General features: G+C 46.1%; 1 protein-coding gene across 9 annotated transcripts in view; it reads left to right on the top strand.

The window, feature by feature from the left end:
• DIP2B (DIP2 acetate--CoA ligase B (putative)) overlaps positions 1-23,218 on the top strand; it is a 54,635-nt gene that overhangs the window by 6,000 nt on the left and 25,417 nt on the right. For 8 of the 9 annotated variants that reach the window (XM_085041344.1, XM_085041343.1, XM_085041341.1 and 5 more), the window contains exons 2-5: positions 16,896-16,967; positions 20,727-20,870; positions 21,192-21,317; positions 22,991-23,203. In XM_085041344.1, coding sequence (XP_084897470.1) covers positions 16,896-16,967; positions 20,727-20,870; positions 21,192-21,317; positions 22,991-23,203 — 555 coding nt within the window. The remainder of the gene's footprint in view (positions 1-16,895; positions 16,968-20,726; positions 20,871-21,191; positions 21,318-22,990; positions 23,204-23,218) is intronic. The other variant, XM_085041345.1, reaches the window with a different exon arrangement.

Below are 23,218 nucleotides of genomic sequence, written 5' to 3'. Positions count from 1 at the left end.
ATTCACTGGATTTATCATGTTTGTTCAGTGGCAAGTTTCAGAAGCCAAAGAGTGAACTCATGGTGAGCATTCCCCAGGGGCGGGCAGAAGCTGGAGAGTTCCTGTTTGCATTTCTTTCAAATACAATGTGCAGATAATTTCTCATGCTGCTTTTCTTGAAACCGTGTGTCTCAGTTATAAAAAGCATTTCCTGAATCTCTCGGTGAGTTGCTCAGTTGCTTTTTTGGACCTGGATTCATAGAGAGAGGAATTGAAACATTCCTCTGTTGAGGCTGATTGAATCCAAAATGTTTTTGGAGAGCTTGTGAAATCAGGGAAGAGTCATCAGGCCGGGATGTCTCGTTCTATTAATTAGAATGGAAGATTCTTACGTTTGCACCATGTGTGAGGAAACAGTGATTAATAGCTAACGGATGCTCTGCAGGCAGCAGCATTCCATCTGCTACACGAATTTTCCCATTGCATTTCATGAAAAGTCTTGGGAAAAGCCTCACACCTGTATTTCTCATCTTGAATCATGTGCTGCGTTGTTACTCTCACCTGATATTTGGAGTAAAATGCCTATTTCCATCAGTTTGTGTTCTTTTCAAACTTCAAAGATGAGAGTTTGTGAAACACTACTTGAAGTAAACATAGGCAGGGCATAAGTTTAAGTTACTCTGAGTTTATACTGAAGATAGTAATGTAATAGTAACATAACTTTCCTTGCTGTGAGTAAACACCTTGTTTTATTTAGTGTAACTTAAGCTGATAAAAAGAAAAAGGAAAAAAAAACCCTAAAGTTTTAGCAGTTCTTTGCCAACATAAACTTTTTCTAATTCTTGTTGACTTGAGAATTGCTGATGTAAACTAGGTCTTCCTGGTCTCTGAATTCCACAGGGATGGGAGCCCACAGAGCCTACAGGGCATCCATAAATACATTTTGTGAACCCAGAATTCCAGTTAGTGCCTGAGTGGTCAGCGATGGAGCCTCTCGGAATTGTTCCCCAGCAGTCAGGCAAGCTGCTTTCACCAGCTCCATGTCCCTAGGCAGCAAAAACAACCAGGAGAATTGTATCCCTGCCTGATAAAATTAGGTCTTTTGTAATCTCCCTCAGAACAGCCGGATGGCTGCCTGCCTTGAAAAACATATGTTTTAATGCAGGAATAATGCATTCCATTTAGGATGGCTGTAGCCGTGGGAGCTGGGTGACTGAGTGCATGGAGCACTCCCATTTTGCCTCTGGGATCAGGACTAATGTCAAACATCAGGTCCAAAGTGCAGTGATGGAAAAGAATTGTTTGGGATGTTTTTCCTGTCTTTTGCTCTTGGGAGGGATGTTGTTCCTGTGGCTTAGTCCTAAAGGAGTTGGACAACTAAGACTTTTATTGAAGATAAAGTATAAACTGCAAAGGTGAGTCAGTACTTGTATTCCTGGATTTTAGCTCACTGTGCTAAGAAATTTACTTGGGCATAGCAACATTGGTGTTCCTCTAATACAGGTTTATAGTTCATTTCTCTGAGAGCAGCACAGGGAACTTCTGGGGGAAGCTCTGCTTTACCTCCTTCCCTCCTGCAAAGAGGGGAACACCCCACCGAGTTTTCCTTTCCAGAGGGAAGGGACCTGCCAGAGCTCACCTGTCAGCAGGGGAGGAAAGTTACCAGTTGTGCAAGGTCACTCTGGGCCATGGTGAGAGGAAGGTGAGCGCTGGCCATTCCTGCTCTGACATTGCTGCTCACAATGTGCATTGTCACTGGGCTGAGGACAAGGAGAGTTCCTCCAAGGAGCTGGGAAGTGACATGGCAAATTCCAGGCTGTGGTTATTCACCCTGTGATGAAGAGTGGAGTCAGGTGATTGGAGTGGAAGATAAAAGTCCCTGATCCTCAGCGGTTCTGGTAGAGCATAAACAGATCTGCAGCTTATTAAACTGTGCTGTCTTTTTTCCCCACTTAATTGAATACAAGTGGAAAATGCCTATTAAAGGTGTTCCATTTCTGGCGTTCAGGAAATCGCTGTGTGTCCCATGGGGTGGTTGGAGCAAGGTCCTGATGTCATTTGCAGGGCTGCTCGTGGGGTGTGATGTGGAAGGGGAGAAGTTCACTTCAGATAGCTCTGTGCTGCATCTCCAGGCTGGAGAAAAGTGTCTCTGTTGTGTTGTGTGTCCTCAGGAGCTGCATCCCAGGTTTCATAACAAAGCCCTTGGCAGCAGCATTGGCTCAAGCTGCTCTCGCCTCTTAGAACCTCACTCTTTCCATCCTCGGGAGCTCAGGCGCCACAGCTCCACGGAAAGCCGTGAACTTTGGCAAACTGAAGAGGGCATGGGATGAAACTTTCAGGAATCTAAGCTTTGTTTCTTAAGAAAATACCAAACCTGTTACTGCGTTTCACGAACAGTGAAAGAATTTGTAGGTAACCAAATTATAAATTATTTTGAGACAGTTTTTTTTAAGGCTTTTGTGTCAATCCTGACAAAATACTGAACAGGAGATTGAAGCTCCCTGTGTTACAAAAAGGAGATCTCTGAATGGCTGAGTGCTCGTGTAAATATTTTTTGAGACTGAGACCTGTGTTTATTCTTAGGGCAGAAACTTTAAGTGATCCCTTGTGGATTAAAACAAGAACAATTCTTATTGTAATCAGAACGAAAACCTCCATTCTTATGCCGTTTGGGATTGGAAGTTGCCGCAGTGAAAAGGGGGAAGTATTGTTGAGTTCCCAGGCAGGAAGTGGGTGAGGTGAGCAGGTCAGACACAGAGGAGAGACATCAGACCCTCCGTGGCTCAGGGGACTTTGTCACTCACACTGTGACGTGTGCAGTCTGATTATCAGTGAGTGGATGTCTCACTGTGGTGCATGATCAGGAAGTTTGTCCATGATGGTGATGGTCAGGTTTGGTTGAACATTATATAAAACCACTGTATTTGTGGAATTTCTCCTCTCTGCTTTAAATTTGCAAGTTCTCCTTGAAAATGTCCTGATTTTAAAAAGTCTTTTGGTGCAGAAAGAAGTCAATTACTGAGTCCCAAATAGGGAGAATTGTGGATGAAGGCGAAGCAAATGAGTCAGATATAAATAATCCTCTTATGTCTTGGCTGCAGCCACACCTAGAAACCTTGAGCAAACATTTCTGTGTAGTTATTCCTGTGTTTGATACACTTTGCTTGTTAAATCCTGTTTTAAAATTGCAGCATGTAAAAATTGTGTAGGGCCACTTGCCATTAGTGTTAAAGACTTGGGAATGTTGCTTTAGTCATTTTGACCAGAAGCACAGAGACCTGAGTTAATTTGCAGAAGCACAGGGACCTGAGTTAATATTTCCTCAAAATCAGAAAAATCCACAACCCTGGAGCTGGTGTTGCCTTGGAAGACTTTCAAGGCAATTCTTTTTGCAGTAGGCCTTCAAAAAAAGTCTGGTGGGAAGAGCAAACAGGAAGATGTAATTACCCTTTGCCTTTTGTGTATCAAATCCTTGTTCATTAGACAGAGCTTTGGTGAAACACTTCTAGAAGTAGCTGGTTGTAGCTTAGAAGCTGTAAGGAATAGCATTTGGATCCAGCAAAGTCATAGGTGGTGTTCCTGTGGGGTAATCAGCTGTGTGCAGCTGATGCTGTTCTCTTCCCTGTGGGATGCAAAGGTAATTCCTGGTGTTGAACCCGATGGGAAAACACAAATGGAAATCAAGCTTCAGGTGGCTCTCAGGGATATATTTATGGAGGTTCACACTCATCGACGTTGAGTCTACAGCAAGGGTGACTTCTCTTTCTCACCTGCCAGAGATTTAAATGGATTCAGCAAAGCACAAGGGAGGGAGACACAAAATAAGGTGAAGATGATGATAAAAGTTTTCCAGGATGCCGGAACTTGGTCTCTTCTCCTAGAACTGTAATTACTTGTTGTGTTCTCTTGTTCAAAATGACAGAAGACCTTCCTGAGAATATTTGAAATGACTGATCCAGTGAAATGGTGTGAACACAGAGGTGTTGTATGACACTGCAGGCTCCTCCTCCAGCAGAAACACAATGATTTGGGCAGAAGGATAAAAGGAAAGAGTTGACTGGAGAACTGGGGAAGGGGAAAATATTCTTCTTTGAGAGTCGAGTTTGGCTTTAGGTTTTGGAGGATCTGGCCCTGGCACGGCTGGAGTGTGTGCTTGGCAAAGTGACAGCCTTGGGGCTGTGCTGGTGCAGCTGCCCCTGGGTCAGGATGCAGAAGCTCACAGGCACAAGGAAATCCACAGTATTGCAGTGGAGTCCTTGACACCATGAGAGGAGCCTGTAAAATACTCCAAGAAAGGGAGAAGAACTAGAGAAGCAGAGAGACCTGGGAAATGTCAGAGCTGGTTTTTCTATAATTCTGCTGTCAGGAAGAGCTGTTTCAGAATAGTTTTCTGTGGGTGAAGTGTGACAAGAAGTCCCCAAGAGTTACTGTCACATTGGGGTAAGCTTACAGTCATTGGATTGTTTCCACCTTTCAAAGAGATTGTTTGAAGTTTCATGGATTTGTAGTTGAAAGGTGCATTTCTGCTCCTTCAGCACATTCAGCCCCAAGCAGTTGCAGACAGATCTGTGTCTTAACTCACTAAACCAGTTAATGGTGGAGCTCTGAGCACATTGTCTGCTGTCTCCTGTGACACTGTGTTGGGCATGTCAACGAAAAGGACTGTGCTGGCTGTTCCAGGGTGTTTCCTCGCTGAGGGGAAAAGCTGACTTGGGTTTCCTGTGCTGTCCTTTCCCTCTGATTGTGCAGGGTGCGAATTCAAAGCCACCCCGCGTTATCTGTGGATGGAAGCACATCTGAAGAGGAAGAAGACAGCGAGGCTGGGCAATGTGCCAATTGCTCCAAGCCTTTGTTAGAGACTGAAGGAAACCTGCGCCCATTTAGGCTCTGGTGCATCCCCCGGGCCTTCCTTGGCCTCTCCGGGAAGGATGTGAAAGCAGCCGCCTGGAAGTGATCGCACACTTCTGCGTGTCAGTGTCCATTAGCTCTCAAGGCACTGTTTGTGTCTGAATTCCAAGATCTTGTGCTGAATTCTCAGGATTTTCCTCCTGCGGGTCTGTAAGGAGAGCACTGACCCTGTCTGTTGAAACCAGACCTTAGGAAAGGACCTCCTGCGCAGGAGTGCCTGTGGAATTTGTCCCTCACAGAACCTCTGGAGCCCACTGTGACTTCCCCTGTTCCCAGGGCAGGACATGTCTGCAGTGCTCAGCTGCCTTAGCTCTGGGGAAGGTGCCTCTGGTTTCTCCATGGGATAAATTCATCATTCTCACCTTGCTGCATGCAGAAACAAAAAGGAGAGAGATAATCAAGCATCAAAATAAATGTCAATTTTAAACAAGTGCAACCAAGCAAATTAAAAATAGGCAGGTTTTCATGTTCGAATCTTTACCATCCCCTTTCCTTTGCATGAAAGGAAGATTTTGGAGTGATTTATGGCTGTCATGCCAGGCTTCTCAGCACTGCTGGGTACAGCACTGTCTGTCAGTTGAGCGGTTGATTTTGACAGGCTGTACTTCTGGGCCAGGGCTTTTTTTGTTCCTCTTTTTAGAGCTTTTAACATGAAATATTCAATCCTGCCTGCACGAAGCAGAACTGATTCAGGTATCACACTTCAGAGAACTGTGAGCACATCCTGCATTTGTGGCTGCTGGGTGGTTGTGTATTTTCATGGAGTTGGGGGCCACCCGTGTGTGACTTCCAGGAGGGATTTTGTTGTGTCTTCCTCCAGCAGAATTAGGGCTAGAGGAAACAGCTCTCCAGAGTTTCCTGGATAAATCTGAGGTGCTGCAGCCTGCAGGTGTTTTTATGGGTGCTCCAGACTGGCTGTCGCTGCAGGTCAGCGCTGTGTTCGGTAGGAAGATCTCATCTGGGATTCTCCAAGGAATTAATTTTGTTTCTGCATGTTTGATACAGTTCTGTGTTGTGCTTGTAGAATCGCAGTGCTAAGGAAGAAATAATCCTGTTGTGCAAGAGATGTTGGAGAGAAGTGGTTGTTTTATTTCCCAAACATCATCATTTCTCTTGAGAGACTGTTACATTGCGTGGCATGAATTTTACTTCTGTGAAACACATGGAGTCAGCAGAGAAGTCTTGGAGAACAAATTGGAGGGCAGTGATCCAGCCCAGAGCCGTGTCCGCAGTCCCTCTCTTTCAGAGGCTTTTGCTTAATTGCAGATTTTCTACTTGGACGTTAATCCTTTCGTTTCTCTTTCTTGGCAGAATATCTCGTCTTAAATTATTACTGTCAACACGTCCTTAGCCCTTCCTGCCCCTCCACCCCCTAATTGTGAGTGCTGTCTGTGGTGCTTCACTTTGTTCTAAAAGGCCATGGTGTTTGTAGCTGAAAGCAAAGCCTGCTGTGAATATCATATTTTATCCAAAAGACACAAGCAGCTCCCCATTAATATTATTACACTGACACCCTGGTTTTATAAACAGTGGAATGTTCTGTAGAATGGTTGTTATCCAGTGATTATGGCTCCATTAGGCACAGGAACAGATGGTTCCTGTCCAAGTACTTTTTATGTTGTCATTTCTAGCAGGAATAAAAAGGAGTGTTGAATTTTCATCTCTTCAGTAGTGAGGCTGGAAAGGTCACATAGGCTGTGTTGGAGGAACTCAAATTAAAGTGAGGTTGAGAGACCAAGTAGGAAGTGAACTAATCTCTGGAATCATGGAATGGTTTGCATTGGAAGGGACCTTAAAGCTCATCTTGTTTCACCCCCTGCCATGGCAGGGACAACTTTGCTCTCCCTGGTTGCTCCAAGCCCTGTCCAGATCAGCCTTGACCACTTCCAGGGGTGGGGAATGATGTGGAATGGACTGGAGCAGGGCAGAGAGCAGGGATGCTGAATGGGCTGTAGGTCAGTGGAGCCAGACTGCAGTTAGGATCATCCTTGGACGGGCAAACCACAGTGTTCTGTAGGATTTCAGCTTTAGAAGAGGTGAGGCTCCTGCAGTGGTGGGGAGGGAGAGGCCTGGAAAGTCCCTGCCTTCCTTACCAGCCTAAACAGAGGCAGAATTAGGCCTTGGATGTCAAGTAACTGCCAGGGTCACGCTGTGGAGCTGAAGCAGCAGCTTTGCCCAGTGCATCTGTGTCCATCCGTGGTCTCCATCCTGCCTCCATCCCTCACCAGGGTTCATCTGGAACTGAAGCCCTTGGGGTCCCCACAAATGACCGACAAGACAAGTCTAATTTCACACCCTCTGCAATTCTTACCTTGCTTTTTCAGGTCATGGTTTCATTAAGTTTTGTCTCATTTTTTATAGGTTTAGGGTTTTTCTTGGACATTTTAGAGTTGTGTATTAAATTCTGCTCTGTCCATCCCTTGAGAGAATTCAGCTGGCAGGATTTTCTCCTGTTGTGAGAGCTAGGCTCTGTTTTCAGTGAGTAAGTTGGCGGATTTACGTGTCTTTTTGCAAAAAACCCAAGCTAATTCTGTAGATTTAAGTGCTAATGGGAAATAAGGCAATAAAATTTAGTTTGTTATTGAAGGTAGTTCTGCTTCCACCTTGGAGGGACATTGGCTATTGCTGAGAGAAGCTGCACAGTCACCTTTGCTTGGAATTTAATGCAGAATGAAAAATTAAAATATTATCTCACTCTCATTAAAATTAAGTAATTGATGTAATCATTCAATTACAAGGTTTTTTAGGAGCTTTCAACACATCTTTCCAGGTTGTTTCTAAAAGCTGACCTACCAGGGATCCTTAGATTGGAGGAAATGGGGATAGTTCTGTGTTAGGTAACGGAGAGGTAAGGGAGCATCTCAGGAAAATCCCCAAGTGGCAAACGCAGCCCTGAACTCCGAAGGCGGAGCTAGCAGTGTCCTTCTCCTTTATGGAGATTCCAGCTTGGCATCACAGATTGCAGGAAATCTTTCATCTCTTGCTCTGGGCTACACAGAGCTGGAGTGGCAAAGGAGACTCGGGGTTTTGTGCTGGCTTCATCATTTTCAGAATATGAATATTTAATTTAGGCTTCTTAAGGCTTTTAGCAGATTTGTCAGGCTGCTTCCTGTGGTGGTGTATGTGAGGACAACTGGAGAGAGCATTTGGATTCGCTTACAGTATGGAAATAGGGTTTATTTGTTTTGATTTATTACTGAAATACTTTTAAGAAGCTCATCTTGTTCTGTGAGTAATTTTGCCATAATCTTAACCAGAAAATAGAAGTAGCAGTTCCAACTTTTCCCCAGCTTGAGAGATATTAGAGCTTGTTAGTGCAAATACACCATGGAATTTTTGCCTGTTACTAGACATAAAGTTCCTTCTTTTCCAAATTCGAGACATTCTGGTCAAGTGAACAGCATAGGACAGGAGGGCAGGTTTGGTTGCCTTTCAGTACATGAGAGCCCCTTTGTTCATTTTGTTTGTGTTCTTTTAGTTTTTGTCAAGTTGCTGACTGTGTGCTCTTAAATAATCCTGCTGATTTCCCCATACTTCCTTCCCTCTACAAGTGGGACATTTGAGAAATCAGTTTATTTAAGTTGGAAGAGGAGTTATTGCACCCTGAGAGAGGCAATGGGAGGAAAATTCCCTGTCAGGGGTAGCTGTGGATTTGGAGATGGCTGGTGAATAATATATTTTTCACTTTTAGGCCTGTTTCTTTTGGTTCAAAGTCCGTTTGGTGTCAACATGGAAAGGATGTATGTCCTCCCAGTTTTGTGAAAATATGTTTTGACAGTGGTGATGTACCAATATAAGGCAAGAAAATTCCATGTGTGAGGACACTGATGATTGGAATAACAGAAATATCAGGGTGATATTGCAGTATCCTGCGTAACAAGGGCATTAAATTGACTGTTGCTTCTCTTTATGGTAAAAGGATGTTTTTCTACTTAAAAAGGCCACTTCACTCCAACAACTGAATGTCACTCTTTTTAAAGAGCTATTAATGTGCTGTAATAATTAGGAGGAATGGGTGTGCTGGGAGAAAAGTGTATTTCCCCTGAACCAGCTGAGTTCAGTGACTTTGGGGTGGGTTTGCAGAGTGCAGCCAGGTTGCTGGGCTGAGCTTGGCTGCCTCTCCTCTTTGCTGCCGAGTTTGGCTCATTATTTTGATCTTCCACACAGCTTAAAGGCTTTCACATGAGAAGGATCTTGCCACATCCTGCTCCCCAGCTCGGAACAAAGCGCTGCTGCAGCAGACATTGACTCTGCCCAAAGAGCCCAGAACAGAAGTCACTCCTCGCGTGATCCTTCTTGTAAAGAGCATTGCAGCTGACAGGATAATGGGGTTTCTTAGGCCTGCTGGTGATGTGCCAACAGGGTTTCCTTAGCAGTGCCATTCTTCAAGGAGCCATGGATGCTGATGTAAACACAACTGAAAGCTTCACACAGCCCAGACTGAGCAGGGCCTGGAATCTGCTGCTCATGCCATGCTGTGCAGGGCATTTTTCTTCTGTTCTGTCTATTTAAATCCAGTTTCCCAGGCTTGTAGTTGACTTGAATGGGTTGTGCTGTTCAGTGCAGGAAAGCTGGTCTGGTGTCTGCCTGGAGGAGCCTCTCCTTCCCGGGAATACAGAATGGTGTTTGGGTTGGGGCTGTGCAGAGCAGGTTTAAGGGTATCGACCAAGGTGTTTTGGTTCCCACTAGTCAGGCTTGAAGGGAGTGAGTAGGAAACCCAAGTTCAGCTCTGTGCTGCTCCTGGAGCTGCTTCTGCCTCCGTCAGGAACGCGTCGAGAATTTGGTGGGAGTCTCCGCCAGTCAAATTACGGGTGTTGCACACTAATTGGAGGCTGCTAAAAGTTTAATAATTGTATTGCTTTGCCTTTAAGTAGTGGGATCCTGTTCTGGTGACTAATCCTGTTTAATAGTGACTGTCCTTGAGTGAGCACTTGGGAGTGCTGTGCAGTGACTAGGCTTTGGGAGAAACAACGTATTTTGCTCTCTGGAGCAGCCACCACTTTCTCTGCTGCTTTTCCTATGGAATGGGAGTGCATAGGAAATGTGCATATGAATACACACTTGGCTCTTTAGGAAAACCAGGGCAGGAGGGGTGTGGGATATGTGTCTCACCTCTCGATTTTTGAAAGATTCATTCTTGAGATGGATTTTTCACTGTGTTTGGTTGGTTCTAATTTTTGACTGGGTTTTGTTTGAGGAAGGATCTTGTAAGTGCTAATGCTTCCATCAAGTTCTCTTTCTTTGTTTCATCATACATAATCATCGACCTCATCGCAGTGTGACTTGGAATAGCATTATCCCATCTGGAAATACATAATTACTGTGCAGGGTGAGTTGCCAACTGGGTTAGTGTCTGTGCTGTGTTTAAGGGCAGGTCAGAGCTGCTGAATAGTTGGTGTGAGCAGCTGTGTTTGATCACTAGATAGGGCAATAATTGCTCTTAACTTCTTTCTTCTCCCTTTCTTGCATGTTACTCAACAATGTAGGATTTAATGAGGAAAAGTAACTTCAGGTCCAGCTGGACTGAACCAGGCTGTGTATCCAGAGTGCCTTTTGGTATAGTTGGACAAGGTGTTGCTGTGGAGACAGGATGGGAGGAGAGTTACTAGCAAGGAGTCCCTGTGGCACTTGGCTTATGTTAAAAATTGAAGTCAAGAGAATTATAAAATATTGACATCCGAGAGCCAAGAAAAGGTGGGTGACAGGAATTGCACAGAGGATTAAAACCCACAGTAACTTCTGTTTGAATCTCTTTGGGTGCCAGCATGGGTTTGTCTTTGTTTTTATTCCTGGGATAAAACCAGTCTTGATTTGGAAAATCATCAGTCCACACTTGTCTATCCCATAGAAAGTGCAGACTGCCAGGACAGGCAGAGTTTGTGTGTAATCTCTTGTCGCTGGGCTGGACAGGCAACTCCTGAGAGAGCGTTATCAGCACTCAATAATTCACTGTGTACCTGGAGGGAGACAATGCTCTACCTGCCTGAATCAAGTGCTGATTCACAGGGCTGTCACAGTTTAGTCATTTCCTGGAAAACTTCACTTTTCAGTCTGGTGGGAGAGGGCCAGGTCTGCACTTGTGCTGGGGATTGAATACCTGGGAATTTCTGCTGGTGTCTGTGAGCAGGAGGTTAGTCAGCAAAAAGAATTATTCAGGGCACAATCACTTCAGCTGCGTTATTTAATACTCTGGGAGTTGTCTTGCTTTACTCAGCTCAGCTGGTTCTTGGGTACGTGTGTGTGACACTGTCTGTGTCCACTCCAGTAAATTGTTCTGGTGCAGGGCTGGTGTGAAAACTCTGCAGTGCTTCTGCCTCTCAACTCACATGGTTCTCACTGACTGCGTATTAAAAATAGATGAAAACATTTCTCCTGAACAGATTTTGTAAAATCCTGTTCGTGACAAAGCCTTGGGTTTGTTGCATTCAGGAGGGAAAATGCATTTTTCCCCAATGACAAGTTGTAGGTATTTAAAGGATTTTTATGTTTTATCCCTAGGATGGGGTTACATGTAAGATTTATCATTTGTATAATCAACCAGAAAAATCAACCAGAGCACAGTTACACCCACAAGAAGCTCTTGTATTCCCAAAACCTCTGAGAACTCCTTTTGCTGACCCTGGACAGTGCTATTTTCAGCAGAAATGCCCATAAGTGACCACATGTGTCTTTGTGTAGGGCAGGGAGAGTCTGTGGCTGAGGCTGAGCTGGTGGCACCTCCTTGTCACTGGTGCCCCCCAGCCCAGGTGTACAGAGGGGACTGAACTCTGTCCTTAGCTCACCCACGTGGTGATGCATCACATATGGCCTTGAAGATTACAGCTGGAAATACACAGCCCAGACGGGTGAATCGAGGACACTGGATCTGCTGCAACTCGGAAATGCTGCTGCAAGATAAAGAGATTCTTCAGTACAGTTTCAGGAGTTGGATTTGCTGCTTAAAGTTAAAACAACAAAAAAACCAGAAGGTTTAAGGCACCCAGTGAGTGACCTGGGGCGAAGAGCACCTTGTGACCTGGAATGACTCAGACCTTGAACACAGGGCAGCCATGCCACAGAAACCTCATCTTGAATGGAATTCTTTTGAAATAATAAATGTTGAGATTAAAATAGTTTTAATTTGGTAAAACAACACTCCTAAGCCTTTAGAAAAGGGTTTTGGAAGTGTAGAACAGAGTCCCCACAGTGCTGAGTCCAAGTCGGCTTGTTCTGTGTATGTAAATTAATCTGGAGCTGATCTGTCTGTGAAACTTTTAACACTGAAGCTGTAGCAGTTTAATGCTTGTGCCCAACAAACACAGCTTTGTGAGCAGGCTGGGTTTTCAGTGCCCTATTCATGCTCCTAATGGGAATAGGATGGTGCTGTTAAAGGGAAACTGCAGAGCCCCAACCTGTGCTGGTTGTTTGGTGACAAGCACAGTGAGTATGGTGGTATTTCCTTCAGGAATATGGACTTTCTCTGGAAGACTGTTAGTTCACAGACCTTGGTATTATCTCCAAGAAGGAAACCTGACATACAGCTTCACCCAAAGGAAGGAGGAGGGAATCTTTGAAGCTGCATCATCATTTGGCCTCAAACAGAATGAGACAATTGTCTAAACTTGTTTCAAACGTAGTTTTTGTGCTGCAGTTGTAGCTGAGCGGTAGGAGGAGTGTAAGGCCATTGCGCAGGTATGGTCTGTTTGAACACACAGCCTTAGGAAAAAAGGTTTAAATGTTGTGTTTTGTGTTGCTGAAGCCTGGGATTGAGGATGTCCTGGCTTTAACCCTCGGTAAAACCACTGGGGAGAGTGTGGAAATATCTAGAAGTTGCCCTTTCTCCAGAAAAATGACTGAATCCCAGACCAGCTTGAGTTGGAAGGGAACTTAAAGCCCATCCAGTCCCACCTCCTGCCATGGCAGCCACACCTTCCACTGTCCCAGGTTGCTCCAAGCCCTGTCCAAGCTGGCCTGGGACACTTCCAGGGATCCAGGGGCAGCTCCAGCTTCTCTGGGCGACTTGTGCCAGGCCTTCATCACCCTCACAGGGAGGAATTTCTTCTTTAAGAAAGGTGGGAACCAGCTGTAAATACATAAATGAGTGATGACAGCATTTCTCACTAAGTGCCGGCCCAGTGGCTTTGTGCCCATTTTTTGCTCAGGCTATAAGTGCACTTAGTCCTCACTTTGGGTTTCTCAAACATGCCACCTGCCACTCCAGTCACACTCGAAAGGCTTTATCTGGAGGTGGTGTGCAGCAAAAGAACATTCTGGACTTTCAGCAGCACTTCCAGTCTTCATTGTGGCAATGTTGGTACTCCAGACTCAAACCCTGCAGACCCAGACTCTGTTCTGCTCTTTCAGAGTAGGTTGGAGATGATAAAACCATGGGGAGATGTTACCTGTCCTGTGCCTAGACATCAGCAGGGGAGCAGGCAAGAAAGGCCAAGTCATCAGGTGATTTGTAGCGGTGAGACCTGAAAACCAGATGCAGCAGTGATAATAGAATAATTTCATTATTTTTGTTATAATCTTGTTATTGTGTTTGCTTTTAGTGGAGTAGCTGTCTGTGTTTTGGGGCTAATGGAAGTACCAGAAGCACCACCAGGATTCCCTGGTAGCACAAACTGTTGGAAATATCAACAGATTTTTTTTAAAAGCATGCAAACATTTTTTTTTAAATGTGCACACACTGCTTTCCAATTGGAATATTTTCCTTGCTGCAGCCCAGTGTTTGGAGGCTTTGTTGGGGAGATGCTGTGCCCTACGTGATCATTTTCCTTAATTTCTCCACTGTGGTAATTATGGTTTTGTTGGACAGTAAATGATTCAGTGTTCTCATTCCATGGGGGAAGGGGAGCAGGGATGTTGAAAGAGGAGCATTGTCTGAGCTAGCAGGATTAGCTGGTGTTACCACCTTGCACTGATTGAGCACCACTGGTTAGAATAGATCATCAGCACTAATTGCTGAAAAGCAGCCTGGCGTCACCGGCGGGTGGGGAGTGAGGCTCCTGGGGTTCGAGGCTTCTCTGGTGCAGGATTTGAATGCAGGTGTGACATCCAGGCTGATCAGGTGTCACTCCCTGGGCTTTCCTGGTCTCTGTCATTGCAAGTTCATCCTTTCTCTTGCACTCCCGGTGATCAAAACATCCTGGTTGGATTTGTGTGATGAGGACCAATTCCGTATTTTCTCTGAACAAATAAGGAGAATCAGATGATGATTCTCTGGGGGAGCTGTGTTTACACCTGGTCTGTTCAGGGCACTGCTCACCTATGGAGCTGTGCTGGAGCTGTTGCTGCAGCAGAGGTGGCAGGAAGGAAGAAGAGCCTCTTCCTCCACCACAGCAGCAGCTCAGCTCACTCCTATCTCCCCTCTAATACCCCTAAAGCTGCTTCCCTTTGAGCAGAACCCCATTTCCTGCACGGGGCCTAAGCCTGGGGAGGCTCAGCCTCAGCTCACTGCAGATATGGATAAATACAGAGTGAGCTGAACAGAAATGGATGTAGCTGGTGCTTGTTCATAATGTACTTACATTATTTTTATATGTTGTATTCCTTAATAATTCCAACAATTTTCTGTGGCAAATGTTTCATTCCATGTAGTGAGTAACCACCAGTGTCAAAGAGCACAATTAAATCTTGTGGAGAAATTAATCACAGAATAACAAGCTCCAAACAAACTTGTGAGTTGGCTTATAAGGAGATCCCTCCCCCTGTGTGTATCTGTGTTTTCCTGCAGTGTCCATCCCTGGCTCCGTGTGCCTCCCAAATGGACAAGTGTGTTCAAAGGGTCACCTTGTCCTGGGGGTCACCAGGTCCAGGAGCCACACTGGATGGTCTTTGTGGGTCCCTTGCAACTCAGGATATTCCATGATTCTGGGAAAGGGGAGGCAGACCTGGGCAAAGCTGGTGGGTTTGAAGCTCCTGCAGTCACGCAGCACATTGTCCTCGGGCACATGGGAGCTCATTTGGAGGTGTCCCTGTCCTTGCACGTACCTGTCCGGCGAGCGGGGCGAGCGTCACCCGAGCCCTGCATTGCAATCAGGCACTGAAATTACTGCTTTGCTTGCCATTTCAGTGCTTCGTGGACATTCTCCTTTTCAGCTGCTGGATTTGTTTGGACTTGTTGGGCCCTGACTCAAATGTAGTGTTAGAGGAGTGAGATAAAAGTTCTGTGTGCAGATGCACACCCTGCCCTGAGCAGCGCGAGTCAGAGAATGATGGAATCATGGAATGGTTTGGGCTGGAGGGACCTTAAACCTCATCCTGTCCCAGGTTGCTCCAAGCCCTGTCCAGCCTGGCCTGGGACACTTCCAGGGATGGGACAGCCCCAGCTGCTCTGGGCAACCTGTGCCAGAGCCTCCCCACCCTCACAGGGAGGAGTTTCTTCCCAATATTTAATCTAAACCTCTGTCAATTTGAAGCCATTAAGTTTGAGTCCCACTCGAGCTCTGAAACTCCTGGTTTCAAGTGCCACTGGTGTTCGAGTGCCCAGCACTAAGGAGTGGAGTCCATTCCCTTTCCAGGCATTTCACAAGTCACCTTTGGAACCAAACTGGGCACTTAGCTGGAATGTTTTAGCAGAGATGCTGGTGGTGTTGGGAGGCTTAGAGCCTGAAGCCTGTAATCCCCTTTGGTGGTGTGGCCCCCGGCGCTGGCAGGAGGGGACTGGCAGGAGGATCCTGTTCGGAGCAAACCCTGCAGCTGGAGCTGCTCCGTGGCTGAGGCTGCTCCCTCTCAGTTCAGGCTCATGGCAAAGAAAACATCCTGTTTGTGATCACTCACTTCTTGTCATCATGTAACTGTGGCTTGATTTTAGCTTGATAGCAAATAATTCTGTTTTCTTCATCCTGTGTGTTTGATCACTCCCAATCTCCCGGAGGTGGGAGGTTGTAAGTGCCGGGCAAACTACGAGGAGGCTTGAAACGCTGCAGGGCTGTTTGTTTTAATCCCTCCAAGGTTTCAGTCTTTCTTGTGGTTCTGATGTAGTGTGAGAAATTAAAACAAAAGACAGCAGCCAGATGGTGCATCTCCAGGATCAGACGGATTAGTTTTTTAAAAGAGGGAAAAGTTTACAAATGCTTATTCTGATCTCTAGAATAATCACTCTAATAATAATCACTCCAGAGGGGATTCTGCCCCTCTACTCTGCTCTCGTGACAGCCCGCCTGGAGTCCTCTGTCCAGTTCTGGGGCCCCCAGCATAAGAAGAATGTGGAACTGTTGGAGCAAGTCCAGAGGAAGCCATGAAGTTGATAAAGAGACTGGAGCACCTCCCTTATGGAGACAGGCTGGGAGAGCTGAGAATGCCCAGGCTGGAGAAGAGGAGGTTGTGTGGAGACTTCACAGCACCTTCCAGTGTCTGAAAGGGCTATAGAGTGGCCAGAGGACAATTCATCAGGAACTGCAGTGACAGGACAATGGGGGACTGGGTTCAAACCGAAAGAGGGGAAGTTTAGCTTACATATATGGAAGAAATTCCTCCCTTGTGAGGGTGGTGAGGCTCTGTCACCTGGATCATGGGCTGTGCTTGCTGGACAGGAGTCTGGAAGTTGACTGCTCATCTTTGCCTCAGTTTTTGGAGATCCCCATAGCTGCTGGAGTAGACTTGCTTTGCTTGCTGTTTGATTAGTCGAAGATGAGGCTCTGAATTTGCACTTTCCCTTCACCATGTTGGTTGGGAATTATCCCACTTTGTTCGCCTAAGTTGCTTTGTGGTTACAGAATATTTTCATGCACTCCCAGTTTCCCTTTTTAGGTTTTCACTGCTTTGATATTCCATTTAGATAGCTGCTGTGATCCAAGTTACTGCATTTAAATAGTGGATAGTATAGGTCTCTGATCCCAAGGGAAACTGTAGAAGTTCTGTAATATGGAGCTTTGAAATCCTAATGTACTTGGATTTATTGAATTTCAGGTTTTCTTCAGCTATGTTCAGGTGAAACCTTCATGGCACTGAAAAGAAAAGCAAGCAGACCTCAAACTGAAAAATCACAATGTGATTAAATGAGTTTTCTTTGCTTGTTTTAGGGGACATCACACAGAAGGGTTATGAGAAGAAGAGAGCAAAGCTGCTGGCTCCCTATGTTCCACAAACCCAAGGTAGGTCCTTATTTCAGCTAGAATCAGGATTTTGCAGAGCTGTGACATTAAAAGGGACCTGTGGAATGGAGCACTGAGGTCCCATTTGCCAGCTCTGGGTTATTCTGTTCCAAATGTGTTTCGTGAGTTGATCATGACAATGTGGAGGTGTGTGGATTGGGTCTATAGTTCTTGTCTTCCTGTTGAGCTCCAGGCATTGCTGGCAGCTCCAGAGCTCATTTATGGGACTCTGCCATCCTGGGGGAGGCTGGGGAGGCCCTGGCACAGGGTGCCCAGAGAAGCTGGGGCTTCCCAGTTGGGTGCCTCCCAACCCAAAGCATCTTGTGGTCTCCCACATCCATCCATCCATCCGTCCATCCATCCATCCATCCATCCATCCATCCATCCATCCATCATGTCCCAAACCCTTGACTCTGAGAACTCGAGGACTCTGGATTAGTCATTGTAATTTAGCCTTCGAAATGGAGATTTTGTTACAAGCAGCTCTCCAAGTGCTGAGGAATCCGTGGAGCAGGATGTGATGGGAATTTCAGAGGCTTGGTTGCTGCCTATTTATCACATCTATTTCTATTACTTAAAGAATCTCCTATTACTTAAAGAAACCAAAAACTAATATACACATGACTAATCCCTCTCGATAAGTAGGTATTTGTTGAGCAGGTTTTACAGTCCTCAGGCCAGCATTTGTGCTAGCGGAGATCTTGAGCCTGAGGAGGAAATGTGGGATCCTTGGGTGGTTCAGGAGCTTTTGGCAGCCCTGCTTTTGTCCCAAGTCTTCTGGAGGCTGAAGGTGATACAATCCTGGCCCCAGCCCTGGCACTGTGCACATGTCTGGTTTGTCTCAGAAAACGTTTAATTAGGAGGGGGAAAAAGTATTTGGCGAGACTGCTCTGTTAATTGTGGGGCTTTGAGAGCTGCCAGCGGAGCTGAAGTCCAGCAGAGGCCTGGGATGATGGAGGTCACCAATTAACCCAGAGGTTTCATTGCCCTTCCGGCCCAGCTCTCCAGCTTTTTATACATCTCACACCCAGCTTCCCAGTGTCTGGGAATCTCCTATTGTAAAAACCCTGTGGAAGTCATGCGTGAGGGATTCAGAATCAGGTCACCTTGGTAATGAGAAGAAAATTAATTTAGTCCACAACAACAACAACAATACTTAGTGCTGGCATTTAGTGCCATTTCTGTGAGCACTGGCCTGATGTTGTGTGATGGGATTTCTCCATTTCATGATGTGAGATGAGAGGGAGGGAGGGAAGGGGACATGTCAGGGCATGTCAGCCGGATAATTTAGGAGATTCTCACTGCTTGATCTGTGCTCCATTCACATGGCCTCTGGGAGCTTGCCTCGTTATTCTGGACTTAAAGCAGCACTCTTAATTACCTAAAGATGCATTTTTTCCTGGTGCAATATCCATTAAGGTCCATCTAGCTGGTAACTCCTGAGAAGTCTCTGCAGTCTGCAGAGACTTCCCAAAATCTGAAGTCCCTAGTTCCAGGGAGTTCTCCATGATGGGAGGCAGCAGCAAACACAGCACATGAAGCCCATGGAGCCATGCCTGGATCTGAGCCAGGTGTCCCTGGGTGCTGGGAGTGTGTTCAGGCTGCCCTGGAAACCCAAGCTGGTTATTTCCATGTTTTTACGGGTATGTAGCTTGAAAAAAAACCATCTTCAAGGAATAGCCAGTCCAGCTCCAGCACTGCTGTTCCATTCCCTGTGCAGACGGTGGAGTGACAGGTTTGCAGCTGCTTCCTTTGCATGTGGCACTTGCTCTCCTTGTTATTAATGCAAACATTTATCCTTGTTGATCTTCTAATGGTTCAGTCTCTGAATCTCTAAATCGTTGGCCCTTCACCAAAATGCAGGGATCACAAAGCAGTCAATTCTCATTAGAGACTAAAGACAGTCAACAGATCCATGGCATCCTTCAAAGCCAATCTAAAATAATTCATTTTTCATCTCTCTGTCATATTTGTCATGTTTCTGCCAGCAGAAAGTGCAGCTGTAGCAGGATTATTCCAAAGGGAGCGCTAAATAAATCACCTGTCACCTGCCAGGCTTGGCTTACTTGTGCTGCTTTGTTGTGTAACCATTAGTGATTTACACTCTTCCCTCCTCTGTGTCTGAACGCTTAGCGAGGCCACTGGAACATGTTATTATGTCAGAGCAAAATACTGAAACAAAGAGCTTGTTCTCTGTGTGTCATGTCACTTACAGCCAACTCTGATCCCTTCCTAACTGGAATGTCATGTTTGCCCTGTGATGCCCCACAGAGAGATGAGAGGCTTTTGCAAGACTTACGAAAGAGAACTGAATATGAATTTAATAATTCATTTAAAATAGTGTTAAATCTGCTGCTGACATCTAGTGGGTGCCTGAATTCGTAAATACTTGAGTGATCAGAAAACATGAAGCTTTTCTGTTTGGTCTGTGAAGTTCTGTTGTCTTTGGATCAAAATAAAACTCTCTTGGGTTTGACGAAGGCAAATAAATACTACAAAGATGTTAAACTGGTTATCAATGGAATATGTTTTGGAGTGGCAGGAAGGGACACAAACTGATGCCTTTGGATGTGGGTGACCTGAGATTTTGAATATATAATCTTGCTCTGGAGCCCAGGTCCTGCACCGGAGCCACAGAAATCTCATTTCCATTCAGCTTTTTGTGCCACTGGCACCTTTGCACAGGGAATGGGAGTGTTTTGATAAGCAAATACAGGACTCTGATATATATAACTATACCCAAAAAACACCAGTGGAAAGGGGGAATAATTGTTTGTCCCCCTAATATGGTTTGAGGATCTCTTGCTAGCATGAGATCTCCTCTTCAAGTAGAAATAAGGGTTCAGGTTGGACATCAGGAGGAGTTTCTCCATGGAAAGGTGGTCAGGCACTGGAAGGAGCTGCCCAGGGAGGTGGTGGAGTCTCCATCCCTGGAGGTGTCCAAGGCAGGACTGGAGGTGGCACTCAGAGTTCTGGCTGGGTGACAAAGTGGGGATCAGGCACAGGTTGGACTCAATTGTCTGGAAGGCTTTTCCAGTCTCAGGGATTCTGGGATCCTGTGGAGATTGCTGTAGCTCGTTCAGGGTGATTTGCTGTTATTGTGAGTCCCTGAGCTCCAGGCACTCACCTGAAGTTGTTTATGTAAAACCACACAACTCAAAAGTGGTGTAACTGGAATTGGAAGCTGGGATTTGTGGTTTCCTCTCCCATTTCTCTGATCCTTTGGTAGTTTGTGAGAGTTCTGAAGCAGTGCATACGTAGATGACACAGTTGCTCTTGTTTTTGCATGACTCCAGGTGACAACCTGGAGGAAATTACAGCTGGATGACCTCTGGGTTTTAGTTTTTAAAACTTCTCTCTGACACGCAGATTCATTTTAGAAGTGAACCAACAACAATTAAATCGAATTGAATTGACTTGAATTGAACCAGCAACAATTCTGAGTTGCTCTTGCTGAGTTACATAAAGTGATGTTTTATCAGATTATCTATTTTGCTCCCTGTTTTCATGGGAAAAACAAACTTTTCCAGGATGATAAAGTGATGCACTTGACATGCTGAACAACTGGAGGTCTCCTTGGGTTTGTGATCAATGGGAGCAGCAAAATCTCTTGCTGCTGGTTTATTATTTGCTTTCCAGTCAACAACAAACACTGGTCACTGGGACACCGAGTGACAAACCAGCTTCCTGATCTCCACAACCCCATCATGGGAAAAGGTCCAAAAAAGCTCCTTTTATTTCCCGCTCTCTGTTTTCCAGGGGTTGATCCAGCATTACAGAAGGAACCCAAACCTCAGATGCCCGTTCCATCTGCAACTCCAGCCTCAGCATCATCCTCCTCATCCTCATCCAAATTCCACCGAGCTCGCTCAGGGGGAGCCAGAGATGAACGTTACCGATCTGGTAAGGGCAGAGACAAGAGTCCCCTGGATTCCTCTCCACAGAAAGGAATGAGGATATAATAAGTTTAATCCAGAAGTTTCCAGAGTAACAAACCTGGCCGTGCATTCAGCTTGCTAACTTCAGGAATGCCAATTAGTTTCCTTGTTTAAAAAAGAAAATACAAGGTGGTGCTACTCCTGGGATGGCAGAACAGTCATTGGGAAGATGCTGAAAACAGGGGTGTCGTGAACAGGCGGGTAGGGATATTTGCAGGTGTGGGAGCCTTGCGTGTGCTCCCTGTGCGGTGCAGTTCCAAAGGCAGTGTGCCCTTCCCTCCCGCAGACATCCACACGGAAGCAGTGCAGGCAGCGCTGGCCAAGCACAAGGAGCAGAAGATGGCCCTGCCGATGCCCACCAAGCGCCGCTCCACCTTCGTCCAGTCCCCTGCAGACGCCTGCACTCCCCCAGGTGAGGAGGCTGTGCTGGATGTGCAGGGACACCTTCCAAACCGAGGGCTAGCAGTGCCCCCCAGTATTGCAGCTCTTCGCCCACCTGCATGGAGTCTGTTAGTCCTCTCTCAGGGCTGGGAAGTGACTCCTCTTCCAGGAGTTCCTAAAGAACCACGTGCTGGGATTATTGGGATGTCCTGTGTGAGCAGTTGGACTTGGATGGTCCTTGTGGGTCCAGCTCAGGGTATTCCGTGGTTCTATGGTTCAAATTGGCCAGAGCTGAGCAAGCCTGGACTGAGGCCACTTCTACTTCTCTCACGCCAGTTTCTGATGGATAATTCACATCTTGGTTTTATTAAGGTTTAATGCTCAGCACATGGGAGGATGGTTTGCAGTGATGTTTGTTTCTGGGCAAGGACCTCGGAGGGGTCCAGTGAGATTCCACGACTTGCAGGACTTTTCCCACCCCTGCCATGTACTGGCTGCAGCAGAATCCCTGGATAACGTGGTGTCTGTCACGATGCATGTGCAGCAGATATCAATAACCCTCTGTTTTCCAGCAGCTGGATGCACTGACTGACAAATGAGTCCGTGTGATTTTTGGCAGTGACTTCTATGTTGTGTCTCATTGTGCAGAAGCATCGCAGCCATTTGGATTGACAAAGTCATCCGAATGTTATGAATCCACATCTCCTGGTGAATTCATAGCTCTGAAACTGCTCTGCTAGGCCATGTCACTCCTCCTCCTCCTCCTTACTTCCTGTTTTATCACACTTCCTTTTCCCCTTCCTTTCTCCGGGGGGCTTATGCATGTTCCTGGTGTCTGCTTGGGTCTCAGCTCTGTGCTCACTTGTCCAGGACTGCAGCACATCCTGAGCTGTGGGAGTCCCATGAATCGAGGTCAGCACTTGCAGCTTGGCTGGAGTCAGTCCTTTGCCTCAGCTCGTAACTCCGTTCCGCTCTGGCAAGTGGGTAGAACATGATTTAGGAGTTTGATTTACCACTCAAGTGTAGGCAGGAAATCACTTTGAAGAACACCTAAATCTTAGGCCAAAGCCACCTGGATGTTTGTATTTAGCACTGTAGAACTCAACATCTCAAGAGCTGAGTGCTTGCTTCATGGTAATTAAATAATCAGTTCACAATTTTGGGACAGCTGAGGTGTCTGTGCTCTGGGACACACAGGAAGCAGTTCCTTGCTGTAGATTTCTCTGTTTTGTTTGGGGGTTGGGCTTTTTGTTTGTTTTCTGCTATTGAAAAGGCCCATTTAGAGCCCCAGACAAAAGCGTTTTCTGCTGTGGCCTTGGCACGGTTGTTTCCTGCGTTTTCTTTGTTCCTGGGAGTTTGCAGTTTGACAACGACCCTGACCCCTCACTTTCCAGTCATGAATGACCAGAGTTAGACCAAACAGCATCTGATATTATGGAATATGAATGGAAAAGTAATGAGAGATAAGTTCTAAGCCTGGAGAATCCAGGGGAAGGATGTTGTCTGAGGAGGTGAATCAAACAGGGTGAGTGTGTTCCCACCGACAGTTCTGCTGCTTTAACCTCTGACTTGGCCAGTGTAACAGCCTGTGGAAAACAGATCTTCCTGTGAAAGCCTGTGCTGTTGATATGTGATTGGAAAGAGCATGTTCAGTGCCATGTGCTTTTCCCTAAGCAGCTAGATTTTCTTTCTGCTTCCACACAGACACGTCTTCCGCCTCCGAGGACGAGGGCTCGCTCAGGCGCCAAGCTGCTCTCTCTGCTGCATTGCACCAGAGCTTACAGAATGCTGAGTCTTGGATCAACCGATCTGTTCAGGGGTCATCCACATCCTCATCAGCATCCTCTACACTTTCCCATGGAGAAGGCAAAGGGACCAGTGGGTCACTAGCTGATGTATTTGCCAATACTCGAATAGGTAGGAGCTGGGTAT

Source organism: Lichenostomus cassidix, chromosome 29, assembly GCF_008360975.1.
Source record: "Lichenostomus cassidix isolate B80296 chromosome 29, HeHo_3.0, whole genome shotgun sequence".
Lineage (NCBI taxonomy): Eukaryota > Metazoa > Chordata > Aves > Passeriformes > Meliphagidae > Lichenostomus > Lichenostomus cassidix.
This window is presented reverse-complemented; position numbering and strand designations above follow the sequence as displayed.